Here is a 15,166-nt window from a genome sequence, read left to right as displayed (position 1 = left end):
ATTATTTATAGTAACAGTATTGTAGTTCTTATGCGTAAGATGTTTACTTAGTTAACGTATACAAACTGTCACGTTTTGATGTTTATATCAGAAATTTATAGATTTTACGTAAATATCCAATTTTCCTTAAATTACACATTAAACGATTTCATGTTTTATACCCATGTTATATAGCAAAGGACGTAGTGTACCATTTTATCGGAAGAATATTATATAAATAGTTTGATGGAAGGTTTCATGTTCTTCTCATGTAAACAATTCGTTTACGTCAAAATTATTACGTCTATTGATGGATCATATTGGCCATGAACTTCTAGGCCGAGGATAACGCAGTGGGAAGTAGGTACGATAATGAGAATTGCATATTCTAGTGTAAGTAACACCTACTAACATAACACATAACATAACACTTATTTCCCTACAGTATCGTATCTATCTTCACTGTTGTATTTTTTTGAGAATATCGTTTTTTCGGTTCAGCAGCTAATTAATTTACATATATATTTTCTTTGACCATTTGAAAATTAAATTAACCAAAAAAGAAATCCATTTGTGTTAAAAAAAAAACCTGATTTTTAGTAAATAGCAAAACTTCTTGATCCTTAGTGACTTTTGATGTGTGTATATTAAGACCGTGCAAGAGAAACTAGTTCGGTTCGGTCAGAGTCGAAAATTCATTCCAAACAGTTCGTAGTTCATGAACAATTTTATTCCCACTAGTTCCATGCATGAAACTTTGGGTTACAGTTGTTCCATGTGGAACTGAGTACGTGGAACTAATGGGAATAAACCAACTACTCGCGCTTAGTTGCTGAATCGAAAATACGCTTTGATAAAAAAAAATGCTAGGTACAACAGTGAAAGGAAACGATATTGTAGGGAAATAATTTTAAGTCAGCCGTAAGAGGTAGAGTGTTAATCTTTAAGTGACGATTTCAAGTGTAATTTGTTTAGCTATAAAATAAAGTTACGGACGACAGCATATTAAGCTTTGACGGATCTTATTCCGTTGCTTTGGAGGCAAGATTCGAATAAAAGTGTATAGCTTCATATGCTGTTGTAGTACATTAGAATTTGAATTATTGTAACAATAGAGGCCAGATTGGTTGGTTGACTTTGGGTCCTGGAAAGAGCCCGGTTTGTTGAAAAAAAAAAACAAATTAAAATATATATTTTAGGTCCGATAAAAATTCATTTTCAATGAGTAGCATTCGCGAAAACCGGAGAATTCGATAAATAATTTTTGTTTTTAAACAACTTCAAAAAAAGGACGAGGTTCGCAGTTCGACTGTATTTTTTTTTCTTTTTTTTATGTATATTACGCGATAATTTAATATAATTTAATTTAATATAATCGGCGCTTGTGAACCGATTTTGATGATTCTTTTTTTTGTTGGAAAGAGGGTACCGCAGTAGTGGTTTGTAGGTGGTTAAATTTGAAGAGAATATTCCACCTCTAAGTGTAGTGGTAAAACTAGGGGATGAATCCGGTTTCGCGCACTTTCCGGTAACCGATTTCAATAAAACTTGACAAATAGATGTAATTTCACGACCTTTTAAAGTCGGTTTTTTGGTACTCCGTACTAAGATTATTTTTTCTTTCAAATTGAACATTTACGGTTTTGTTTAAGGAGGTAGTCACCGTTGTATAATATTCAACGAGGGACGAAGAGCTTAGGTCAATAATTTTTTTTATAAGCATGACTCATTTCTGAAGTGGTCTTGATTAATAATGTAAAATAATTTGAAATTAATTTAGTTTGGCGTGGCTTCACTGGAGCTAAAAGGTATTTCAAATTATAAACTATTTACGCCCTTAATACACCCTAACTGCTTTGCCGCACCCTTGAAAATATTTTTTTTTACCATTACGCAATTTTAAGCAATGTTTTAATAACTCTAATCAAAAAATCAACATCAGATACGAATATATCTTCATCAATATTTATTATACTTTATACAATTTCTTTCGATATAAATATAACCAGATATCCGAATATATTTCAGAGTACGTATATTTACCTAAACTTGAAATTATATACATGAAGTTATATAATATATATATATTGAAATTATATAAATTATATACCTCTATCGGAAACCGGGTTCAAAATTATCATAACATTTTTTTTTATATGTGTCATTATAATTCCCCAATATATGCCTCCGCTAATTATCCACGATGGTTCATGGCTTTGACTCTTTAATTTTTAACTACGAATGACAAACAATGACAAATCTAAGTAAACACGACGCAAAATCTTTTATTCTGTGTGTATATTATTTAATTAGGATACTGTTACAAACACCTGACACGACGTTGCTAGCGGTAGCATTTTGTTGTTCCAGTTAACTTAAAATATTAAGGTAATTATCGTAATAATCATCATTTGGAACTCTGCTCGGAAATACCGGAACGATTAAAAAGAAAATGCAAAAAACTTTTTACTTACAGTTACGAAACTATTACTTCTAAATACAGTACGGTGATAAAGTAATTCCCAGTTACACATTATAAATACAGAATAAAATACGGTACACAATAATAATTTAGGGATTTCAAACGGAAGTATTATCCACTCTATGCCTGTAACTGACTATTTCCCACTGGAGGTTACATGTAATGTAAAGGTACTTAGGCCTAAATTTAATTTTGTAAAACAGTGTCCGAATAGAGTTATCTGGGGAGAGGGATTCGACGCAAATAAATGAATATTATAACTTGTGTAACGCGCAACTAAAAGATGTCGGTTTTCCTGAGGGGCTTCGTCTGTGTAACAGTGATATATATGTAACGATACTGCGCACAGGAGGAAAATTGATAATTTGTACAGTACAATTATAAGCGTAATGAGTGAGGCGGCTGACAGGTGTTCCAGTAATAAGGCGGTTAGAGGTAAACGTCATGTTGTTGGTTGGAATAAGCACGTGAAGCAATTACATGGGGAGGCCCGGCTGAGTTTCCAGAATTGGGTTGGTTACAAGTGGTGGTTCCACTTGTAAAAAATAAAACGGGGGATGTGTCTGATTTAGGTAACTATAGGCCAATATCGTTAGCCACCATAACAGCTAAAATACTGGACTGCTTGCTTGATCGCATTTTAACGAAACACCTAGTCTTGCATGACGCACAGTTCGGGTTCAGTCCCGGATTATTCACAGAGAGCGCGGTATTATGCCTCAAGCATACAGTTCAGTATTACACAAAAAGAAGGAGACTCTCAAAGGCTTTCGACCATGTCTCACATGACGTGCTATAGCAGAAGCTGCGCAGTGAGACGGATCTCCCGGAAGAAGTCACTGGGTTGTCCCGCTACTGGTACGAAAATCAGACTAACAGTGTTAGATGGGCGGGAGTGTATTCAAAAGATTACAGGTTGAAATATGGGGTGAGACAAGGGGGGTTACATCGCCGAAGCTTTTCAACCTGTATATTAATGCATTGATCGTGGAAGTCAGCAGCGCCAAAGTGGGTTGCTCTATTGATGGCACTTTCATTAATAATATCAGTTACGCTCATGATATGGTGCTGTTGACTCCTGCGATCAGTGCACTTGGTAAGCTGCTCAGGATATGTGAGATATATGCGGAAGCCCATGGACTCAGGTATAACACGAAAAAGACCGAGCTCCTAGTTTTTAAGCCGAAGGCAGGTTCTGTTGGAACTGCGCCGCCGGTGTTTCTCTATGGCAGTGAGATAAGTCGTGTCTCTCAATTTAAGTACCTGGGTCACTGGGTAACCGATAACTTGCATGATAGTGCCGACATGGAGAGGGAGAGAAGGGCCCTGTTTGTTAGATGTAATATGCTCGCCCGCAGGTTTGCTCGTTGCACCAAAGATGTAAAGATTTCATTATTTAAAGCATATTGCCAAAACTTTTACACAAGCAGCCTGTGGGTGAAGTATACGCAGAGAACCCTGAATACATTAAAGGTGCAATATAACAACGCTTTTAGGATGCTGATGGAGCTGCCGCGACACTGTAGTGCATCCGGCTCACGGAGGCGCACACAGATGGCTTTCATGCCATTATGCGCAAGAAGGCTGCCTCACTTATGATGCGTGTGCGCGGCAACGCTAATAGCATCCTAGCCGTTGTTGCCAATAGGCTGGACTGCCCCTGGACTGCCCCTACCAACTACATTGGGTGCAACTACACGTGCGTAGGGTAGTGGTCTAGACTTTCACTTCTTTTCACTAAAATTAAGTAATTTTGTATTGTACTAACCATAGCACGTAAGAAAAATTTACTGTATTACTAACATTATTATGGATCATGGTCCGAAATAAATAATTCTATTCTATTGTATTCTGTAACATCGAAATAAGTACCATTTCGATGTCTGATTATGACATCGCTCGTTCGACGACACACATACTCAAACGTTATGATGTATATGGTCGTAACGCATTTGTATCGTTTGTATCATTTAAAAGACAAATGACAGTCGGTAGTCGTTGACAATTTATTACATGTGTATTTGAATAAGCCTTGTATTGGCTTCAATAAAGGATGCGTTGTAGTATCAGGTGGTATGGTTTTCTACGACACAAGACTAACTCCACTGAGATCATATTGCAATTATGATAATATTTGTTATTCTGCTAAAATCTAGTTGTAATGGAAGTTTAGTCCCAATAGTTTCAGTGGAATGACACCGATGGCATTCATTCACGCACAACGTAGTCTACACAGATCGGCAATAAATAGATGTGAAGCTGTAAAAGTAATTCGTTGCATATTAATTACTATGCGTAGCTTAATTTGTAGCCCGTATAATCAGCAATTTAGTCTACAAATTAAAAATATATGTCGGAGCCAGCTTCACTTCAAAAGGAATTTATTAGATAAACGATTTACTAGGCTATTTGGTGTGCTGTGTGGTTTCTTTGTTTGCAAATGTCACGTCAGTTTGTTAGCTCAAACTGGGTATGGTCGGAGAGAGAGGGCTTTTTGCGTAAGTTGCTTGGACAGTGAAGACGTATCGCCTCGCTCTCTCTGAACTTGTCGCATGATATTTAAAATCCGTTTTAACCTTATCCATCTCTTATACTTTCGAACTAATTATTGTGAAAAGTGCATAAAATAACTAATTGCAATAAGTTTTTTTTCACCTTTTCATTCCACACACCATTTCATCATTTCACCGCCGGTTGAACTGATAACGAAAAATGAATAAGCCGATTACCAAGTAATTCCTGACTAAATCTGCATCGAGGGTGTTTCCGTCGACATCTCCCTTTAACTCCAACATATTTATTATTACTTGACTACTCCATCGACGTGCCATCGACTCGCCACTGAAGACCAGAATACCAAAAAATTCCAATGGCAGTTGAATAGTAGCTCGATTGTTTAGCACTGACAAGCCACTAGCCTTAAGTTTTAGCAGAATACCAAACGTACAAAATCCTACAAAATTGACACACTATCAATACACAACTGGAATGATTTAAAATTAATTTAAGATTTAAGATTTAAATTTAAAAGTAATAAAAGATGATGAAAAGCGCTTAGTACGCCGGAATATCGATCAAGTAAGGATGATATCCCGATTTACGTCTGGATGTCCCATGGTGGGTGGGATGAGCTGACGGAGCTCATGGGCGCACTCACCGAAATATATTCTGTAGAAAACCGACATAGGGGCAACTTTGCGCTGATGGACTAAACTATGAAGTTTAGATTCGAGCTTATCGTCGCCAATAAGTCTCCTGGCTCAGCGCTCAAGACCTACACCATTATTATTAAAAATAAAATAATATTTTTATCATTTATAAACAAATTACATTTGAAATAATCGAGTTGGTTGAACATTGCTACTCATTCGTAACGCAGATTCCTCTACAAAGAAAGAGCGAGTAATTTGATCTTTGTAAACAGATCAATTGTTCACATATGTATATCATTTGAAATATTGACTTAAATATTAATTTATTCGATTGTACAAACTTGTTTAACTCCGCTTTACGACTGGCGTCAATAAAAATAAATGTTTCACAAATTCACTATGTAATTAATACAGAACCCTTAATGAAAAAAGGTGTGAGTCTAAAATTCGTATTTTGAGAGAAATGGAAATTTTTCAAATCAAATGTACTTAGTTTATTATTCAACGTTACACATTCTCAACTGGAAAGCTAATTGTTTCGCTTTTTTAACCGACTGCAAAAAAGGACGACTTCGACTTTATTAATAATATTCCTTATTAAGCAATCTGTTCATTTCTGTGGAATCACATGGTGAAATTACAGGTACATGGGACTTGTCAACTTCTGTCTCAGGGTGACGAGAGCAGTGGTAGTGCCCTACAGAACTTTGAGATTTAAAGCACTGAGTGGCACTGAAACTGTTACGGACAGATGTGTCGCTTACCACCAGGCGCACGACATGTTCGTCCCGTCACTTAGTAACATAAAAAAACGGTATTGGTGTACATTTAAAAAAAAAAAAAAATTATTAATATAAAGATCGAACACTCAGAAAAAATTCCTTCGATCCGCCCGGATTCGAACCGACGTCTTCTAGCATACCGTGCTAGATGCTATACCAGCTAAGCCACGGAACGAACCATCGGACCTCATGAATTTTTCTGTGTTTGTTGTCGTGTCTTTGTATTTGGTTTTATCAACAACGTTTTATTATTTTTTTTTAGGCGTAGTGACATCTATGAGAAATCTTAAGTATTTAGTCGAGTAATTTCACATAAAAAATAATTAAGTATCAATTCAATAAAAATTTTAATAGAAAATAGTTTTTCTTTCTTAAACTATGGCTATGCAACTAAGAAGAAAGCAATACGCCTTTCCCCGTGCCCCAATAAAAAACAAAACTAAAAACTTGCTTACCCCTTGTGAAGAACACGCTGACCATAAATGAGAACGAGAGTGAAGACAATATATATAGCACCATGAAGAAGAACAGTACGGTCCATGGCGTATAGGTTAACACCGAGAACTTTCCTGCCGTCAATGGAATCTAAAATAGAAAAGATCACATCAGCATACATTTGTTTAATGGGAGTACCCCATTTACCGTATTGTACCGAATTGAGAAATAAATTCCCTTTTTATTAAAAAAAAAAACTAATTTAAACAAGCAAGGATGAGATGAGGTTTGTCACTAAGCATGATGTAACTTTTTAAGACCATAATTTTTTTTTTCCATCAAAATCGCGTATACCATCAGCCGTAACCAATGAACCTGTAAAGAACCTGATTTAATATAAATATAAATTTTAAATAATAATATAAAGCATTTTAGGGCTTGGAAGGCAACCAAAGTACAATTTGGCCCCAAATTCAAGGCTATAGTGAATAGGCATTTAGGCAAACGCGTCCCACCGTCGTCGGTCACATCGTCGCTTAATATGTGTCTATTTATTATACGAGTATATATAAAAAAAAGCATTGGTTAATTTGAAGGAACGTCTTTTTCCTGTGAATTATATAAATACTTCCATCCAAAGGTTGTCTGGCAGAAATTGCTTAAAGCGATAAGACCGCCCATTGTAACCGCTTATTTTTAATTTAATTGTAATGTATTTGTTTCCTTTTTTGGTGTACAATAAAGAATTTTTGTATTGTATTGTAAGGAAACATATATAGGCAATTTATATCCGAAAAATGTGTCATTGTGTATAGTCACGCCTAATGTTGAGTACCTAATTATCCGAAAAATTTGAATGAAAATGAAATAAAATAAAATGAAAAATTTAATTTGAAAACTTATATTAATATGTTCCACGTTTAGAAATATCTTTTGAAGTTTTATTTAGCGCGAATTATACAATCTAGCTAAAAGCCACTTAGAGGAAAACGAGGCTTAAAATGATTTCAAACTGTTCGCATAGCGAAAAACATTATTGATATAGTTTTTTTTAATAGCTCCATCGATTTAATTCAGTAACTTCAACTTTTGACGGGTGTCAACGTCAAATGTGGAAAATTAAAGGAAAAATATTTTTATATCACAATTTTCAAAATGGGAATTTTTCCATGACCCAACACTAGATAGGCCATTTTTTATTATGATATTACGCACTGTAACATACGGCTGACGTACATGATGTACATATTTTTTGTGAATGTACTTGTGTTAGTTTAAGAGAAAAAAATACAATTAAGGTGGAGTTGTTACGGAGAATTCTCTGTAGCCACGCCACCTATTATTAATACTTGTAGATAAAATATTAGCTATTTTTATGAATTTATTTATTATATTATTAATATCAAGTGGCAGGACGAACAAATCGTGCGCCTGGTGGTAAGCGACACACCTAGCCAAAACATATGCAGTGCCACTCTGTGCTTTAAATGGCAAAGATCTTAGGGGGTCTGCCTCTGCGCCCATCACCCTGAGACATAAGTTGACAAGTCCCATGTGCCTGTAATTTCACCAGCACTCTTGCCCTTCCAGACCGGAACGCAGTAATGCTCACATTATTGCTTGACGGCAGAAATAGGTATGGTAATGAAAAATGTGAAGGAAATGAGAGATTCAGGTTTAGTGTTATTTCTAATCTAGATGGGAATGACCGTGTAAAAAGATAATACATCTTTGCACAGTGCATGACTACCATTAAAAAGCTACAACGTACCTTAAGTAACGTGACCATTATGACGATAGAAACCAAAAGAAACGTGAATTGTTTAATATACCACGCTAGCCAGTGAAGCCAAGAGGGCAGACCCATTATAGTCATTGTTTCCTGATGAAAGAAAAAGCTGTTGTGAAAAGTTGTATATCAAAAAAGTTATACATTTCCCTGCAATTAAATGTATATAAGTCATTTTGCATAAAAATTATTAATTGAAATTATAAAACTATCAGTTCGAAATTCATTCCACGTTTTGCACAAAGAATAGGCAATCCTGCTGCCAAATGTTAAATATTAACATTAATATTTAACGTCATTTCGCTACGAATAGAGCGATGCCACACGATGCGTTGCGTCTGCGTTGCGATGACTGAGCGGTGTCGCTACGTTGTACTACATATAAATCAGAACGACACGCCACGTACCGTGCGTTGAAAGCGCGCGGCGACGGAACGTAAACGCATAGGACAAGGAGCCAGGAGACGAAGCGGGGAAAGAAAAAAAACGACACCGTATTGTTCCCGTGGCACTCGATGCGTTGAAATCATAGCGTTCGTTGCGACGGCGTAACGCACCGGCAGCGCCCGTGTGGCATCGCTCTAAATTGATACAATGGATTTATTAAACATATCGAAGGTTAACCGGCACTGTTTTATATGCTACATTGATATGAAACGTGTTTTATAAATATTTTTTTATTTTACATTTAATTTAAACGTACACAGACTTACTTTTACGATTTTCACATATTATTTGATTTTAAATTATGGACTTAATCACGTTTAAAAACATTTTATTTACCTCGACGTTTCAGACGTACTGTCCATGGGTCTATTATTACAAATAACAGTTTTTTGTGTAAACAGAGGTTGTTTAAACACAAAACAGTTCCTACTCACTCACCTTTAGTTGTAACTCTTTCTCAGCTGTGACCATTCTGACCGTGTTCACAAACGTATACGCGAAGCAGAGCATTATTATCATAGATACAAATCTTTCCAGTGCAATTAACAGATTGTCATCTCTATATTGGTGTTGTGGAAATCTCTGCATGTATACCTGTGTACTATAAGGATGACCCGTCTTCATAGCTATTATCTCTCTGGATAAAGCGTGTTGCATTCCAAGAAAGAGCTCAGGCACATATCCTTAAAATAAACTTGCTTTAGAAATAACATAATGCGTAACTAAATATGTACGTACTCTATTAAACAAAACGGCGTTACAATGAACCGTTATAGATTAATCATTACAACACACATTTTTACTACATATATGACGTCAATATAACAGTGATGTTGCTTGTATACGTATTTAAAATGATTTTAAAAGAACGATTATTTTTCACAGGACAGATACACGATTGGTAGAGTAAAGGCGCGTTCCCATTATGTCGTACCTTTTTATTTATCGTTTAACTACTGTCGCGGTTAGCCTGTTCCCATATCACAACTATTTGTCGTGACTGTGTCGTGGACGTTTATTTTATCGTTCAACGACTGTCGTGTCTAGCTGTTCCCAGTAGGTAGTGACGACAATTTATCGGATCACGGCAGCCGCCTTGTCGTTTGCACGACAGAATCGTTAGAAGCTGTGATTATCGGTCGTCACATTTTTGTCTCTTCCCATTGTCACGACAATCCATCGTTGTAACGTCATGAAAGTCGTGAACGACAGTTAACCGTGTTGTTCTACGTGTGGACAACTTCATTTAAATATACAAGCCACGACACTTTAAACTGCACGACTATCTGTCGTCACGACATAATGGGAACACGCGCTCAGGTTAAGTTTCGTATATAACTGTGTCGTTTGTGGCTATGTCGTGTGTTCTTTGTGGCCCTGTCTTGTTTGGTAATGCTCGATGTTTAACCTCGCCATTCACTGCATCCCTAGCAAACTACGCTACTTAGTTCATTTTCATTTGTTTCATTTACATTATCGTGCTCTCGGTAATCGTTAAGATGCTGGACTGCCACACAGAAGTTCCGGGTCGGGAGAAATATTTGTATGGCCTACATTTATTTCTCTCTTGAGTTTGGCCGTAATTTATGGTTGACTATACTGTGTCCATGGCACCCGCGATACAGTGCCTAGTGCGAGGCTATGAGTGTGAAACAATAAATTGCAGCATGTTCAATTTATGTTCTATGTTAGCCTTAATTTATGTTCTACTTTATACCTGGCACTTTGCCCCCAAATTTGTCATCAGGGGCGCGAGGTCCCGGTCGTGGGAACAGAGGAAATAATAAATTAGTTCTCCAACTCGCTCGGATAGGGTGATCGACTATGGGCGTCCTCATAACTGCGGGAAACCTCAATGTTACCCTTATTTTATCTGGCCATGATGAGGCATCTGAAAAATTATTTCGAAACTAATGATCGTCCTTTATATTCCTGACTTGCGACTAGTTAATTGCAAGAATTTATTCGTTATTGTAGAGCACGTCTCATTCAGTTTAGATCAGTCAAAGCTTTATAACGCGATCTTACTTACGGAGGTAGATATATAAGACAAGAAAAAAAACGAATTTCACTTCACCAGTAGGTATAACTTACACGACAAAGTGCCACTTGCGTCAGAGCGACATAAAGCGCGAGATTTCTAGTCGAATTCAAAGTCAAACAATCATTCATTCCGTAGGTAATTTTTACACATGAAAACGGCATTTTAAGCTACTGCTCGTTCACTACGCTGATCTCCCTGAGAAGAACGAGCAATAAACTCTAGGGATCGCTCTTTCCAAATAAACTTAAATGCTATGGAATACACTTTGTATCATAATTGTGTGGAATCTAGACTCATGTTGTCTTTCCATACATCTTTATCTAACACATACTCTTCAATTTTGTAGTATTTTTCAATTGAAATACTTTTAAACTTAGTAAATGATAATCGTAATATATGCACCGTTATCTTATTGTAAAAACGTATACAGTTTCCATAAAAGACTCGTTTACCTTAGTTAAACGAAATCGTGGTACCATGAGTTTGAAGTTAGTTCTAAGGTTAATATTATACGCATCTTCTTACTTAATAAAATTATGTATATTTTTACGGGCATACAAAATATTTCAGTAAATATACTGTGATGCTACAGTCATGATACCAGTCTCCTTAAACTTTTCTCTGAGTCGAACCCGAGAACCTAAATGGTACACAACGAATCGCTCATTTTTGCAACACAAATATGGTTTGTATATCTGCCGCTTTACCCCACATAAGAATATACCTAATCTATGCGAAAATAGCAGTATCTCGTGCTTTATGTCGCTCTCGCGCTAGTCGCATCGTATCGTGCTACCGGGTTTTTTCAATCGCGATAAAAACTCAGGCAAACACTGCATAGGGTCAAGACATACTCTTACTCAGCGATAAAATATCAGTCAATACATAAGTTGATAAGTCCCATGTGCCTGCAATTTATTAAATAGATCGAATAGTTTGTTTAAATAAGGTTGCGTACCAGCTGTCATCAGATATCTATCCTGTTACCACCGTTCTCTGCTTCAGCTATTTCAGTAGGGCTAGCACGACAAGTCTCGACTTGCACGAGAGCGACATAAAGCACGAGTCTATGCGAGTATAGCAGTATCTCGCGATTAATGTCGCTCTCGCGCTAGTCGTGTCCTGTCGTGCTAGCCCTACAGAACATCATTTTATTATTAACGATGCTGACAAACCGTCAACGACCTCAAAGAGTGAATTTTGACTCTTATTTTGCATCGCAATGAGTATATCGTATAACACAAAATCAGTTAAGTCAATTTTCATATGCATAAAAATGAAAACAAAACAACTCACTTGCCAAGTTATCATCATATTGGACACCAAGAAGAGTGGTCTTCATAACATTTGGTTGTGTCATGGCTACTTCCAAATCTCGGGCATTAGCATACCCCTTTGGAACAGGAAGGTCTGATGCATCAAAGAAAAGCGACAAGAACCCTAGGTTGTCGGAGGCCACTGCTGCCATGGCTTTTGCTGTGACAGCTCTGGTTAGAGGATTCTCTGGTGAAAATGCTAGAGTCCCTTCTTTTCGTACTGCTGACAGGTTTCCACTGGATTAGATAGAAATTTATTTACTTAAGAGTAAAAAACGTTAATTTATGAGAAACTAAGTTTTACGTATTTACAAAACACCTTTTGCAATTTCATAAAAATATGAACAACAGAAACAGAATACGTAGGACCTCTATGCCAAAAAAATAGTACAATGTTCACCAATAGGAGATAGTGGTGGATTACCAACCAGTGTGTAGTTTGTGATACGTAATCCGAATGATATGTAGCAATAGTACTACCTATGTAGTGCTTTAAACTACATTTACGAGGAAAGTAAAAAACTTGCTCATTATTAATTCCGAGCAAGTGTAGTTTGAAGTCAACTTGCACCACTTACTAATATAGGTTCTATTCCACAGACATAAATATAAATAGAACGGCGATGTAGGCGGGGCACATATGAATACAATATGTTGATTTGCATTATTGCCATATTTACAAAGGTAATTCTATATCCGAAACTGAACCCAAATCACTAAAAAAATTAATCGAAAAAAAGATTTTCTAAATGCTTATTTTTTATTTAATTGCAGTAAACATCGATTCGCAATCACCTGATCCTGCTTGACCCAAAGGTAATTGACTTGCACGGCACGTGTTAAACTTATAGTGCAGCCGGAGGAACCGAGAAAGTATTGCTATTATATTTCTTTCTTTCTTACGCATAAGGACGAGGTGGGAGGCCGAACTCGCCGCAACACAAGTGATCTTGAACTAGTCTCTCACGAAATGCCACTTGTTTTGTTATGTAAACAAGAGTTAGTGCAAAAAAACTACCAGGTTCACCACAACTTGCATTACCATCAAGTGCAAGTGCGTGACTATTCTAATGGCATACTGTGAAACGTTTGGTTTACGCGGAGTTTACGAGTGTCGAAGAGGTTAAAACTTGTACTTAGAACTACACGAAGAAGGATGCGATAGTTTTAGAAACCCATGTCCATTATCGACAGCATGTTTGAAATACATATCTTAATCATTCTCATTACAGGTATTAAGTACGATTTTTTTGTCGGAATTTTCCTAAATATTCCGAGAAATTGGTGGTTGCAACAACTCGTCGCAAAGTTTAGATTAATATAGACTACCTACCTGTCCCAAATAACGTTCATTTTAATGTACTTAAGTGATTTCCCGAATCCCTGATAGATCTGGGACAAAAAGATGTCGTTATAAGGTAATCTCCACTTTCTGTCTCTGTTCCTCGAAAGATTAGGTAAAAAAACTCTACCTATTCCGATCACTGCTAATTATGCACACTCAAGGTCACGTAGTGGGCGCAGTTTATCATAAAGGTTACAAGCTTGTAGGACTTGCACGAGAGCGACATAAAGCGCGAGATCTCTACGCGAGAATAGTTGTCGTGCTAGCCCGAAAATAGCAGATTCTCGCGCTTTATGTCAACCTCGCGCTAGCCTTACTATAGGGCTTACTATGGCCTTATACATCACAACAGCGCGAAAGCGACATAAAGCGCGAGATACTGCTATTCTCGCATAGAGGTCTCGTTTATGTCGCTCTCGCACAAGTCGCACCCTGTCGTGCTAGCCCTATAACACTGTTGCCAGATTGGGCGATTTTTCTACGTTTAGGCTACTTTGAAAGGTCGCGCGGCAACTAAAAAAGTGATCGGAGTCTCGGTGAAGAATGGCAACACTGCCCTATAATCCCTTTAAAAAAATGTAACATCACCGCTTTATTTCGATTTATTTCTGTGTTATTCAGTAATAAAATATTTTGTACGTGTATGTTATCTATCGCATAATACAAAATTTAATTACTAATTATGTGGTACCATAAAAACTAAAATTTAGAAATCAACTCAAGAATATTAAAACCATACAATATCGAATATAAGCTGTAAGTAATCTTTAATTGTTTCGTATGACTTTTTTAAATCCGTGTCGAATATAATAATCATAAGGGCGTGCAAGTTTCATGATTCCCAAGTTGATTTCCAAATATTAATACAACTCACTACCTACTTAAGACGTTTAGATAAAATTTATTTGGTCAGTTTAGACGACATTTACATCCACACAACACAATGAATATATCTATATTTCATAAACAAGAAAAATACTCACAGACTTTGCGATATATTGAAATAAGTTGGGCGGAATTCCGTATAGTTCTTCGCCTGTTTTAAATCCGGCTCCACGAGGCATCTTAGTAGAATTAAGAAAAGAGAAAATATCACAGGCGATGCTATTTCGAACACTGTTTGCCATTTGTGTCTTCTTTGCAGAAGGAAATTCTTCCACACTAACAGTTTCAATTTCTGATACCAAGACATTTTCGGTAATCTGCAATTAAAAATAACCCTCAATAAATTCAAGGTTTTTATTTTAATAATAGTTACACTAATCAACATAAAAGGGCTTTTCATTAATTATATCAATCGATCGACTTTTCCTACAAGGTGTATATCAACTACTGCGAAAAAAGAATATTATATTTGCGTACATAACACGCTACGAAAACAGCTCACCATTGGCC

At 36.5% G+C, this 15,166-nt stretch overlaps 1 protein-coding gene across 1 annotated transcript in view; it reads right to left on the bottom strand.

Annotated features, from left to right (window-relative positions):
* The window catches only part of LOC113228680 (ATP-binding cassette sub-family A member 1-like), an 82,043-nt gene extending 66,877 nt beyond the window's left edge, over window positions 1-15,166 (bottom strand). Inside the window, exons 1-7 of the mRNA XM_026462035.1 lie at window positions 15,134-15,166; window positions 14,755-14,973; window positions 12,407-12,663; window positions 10,784-10,957; window positions 9,505-9,749; window positions 8,602-8,712; window positions 6,851-6,980 (exon numbers count right to left, since the gene is read on the bottom strand). Coding sequence (XP_026317820.1) covers window positions 6,851-6,980; window positions 8,602-8,712; window positions 9,505-9,749; window positions 10,784-10,957; window positions 12,407-12,663; window positions 14,755-14,963 — 1,126 coding nt within the window. The 5' untranslated portion in view covers window positions 14,964-14,973; window positions 15,134-15,166. The remainder of the gene's footprint in view (window positions 1-6,850; window positions 6,981-8,601; window positions 8,713-9,504; window positions 9,750-10,783; window positions 10,958-12,406; window positions 12,664-14,754; window positions 14,974-15,133) is intronic.

The sequence above is a fragment of the Hyposmocoma kahamanoa genome, unplaced genomic scaffold (assembly GCF_003589595.1).
Source record: "Hyposmocoma kahamanoa isolate Upper Pololo Valley unplaced genomic scaffold, ASM358959v1 236, whole genome shotgun sequence".
In the NCBI taxonomy this organism is placed as follows: Eukaryota; Metazoa; Arthropoda; class Insecta; order Lepidoptera; family Cosmopterigidae; genus Hyposmocoma; species Hyposmocoma kahamanoa.
The sequence above is the reverse complement of the archived record's forward strand: the minus strand, read 5'-3'. Positions and strand labels throughout refer to the sequence as shown.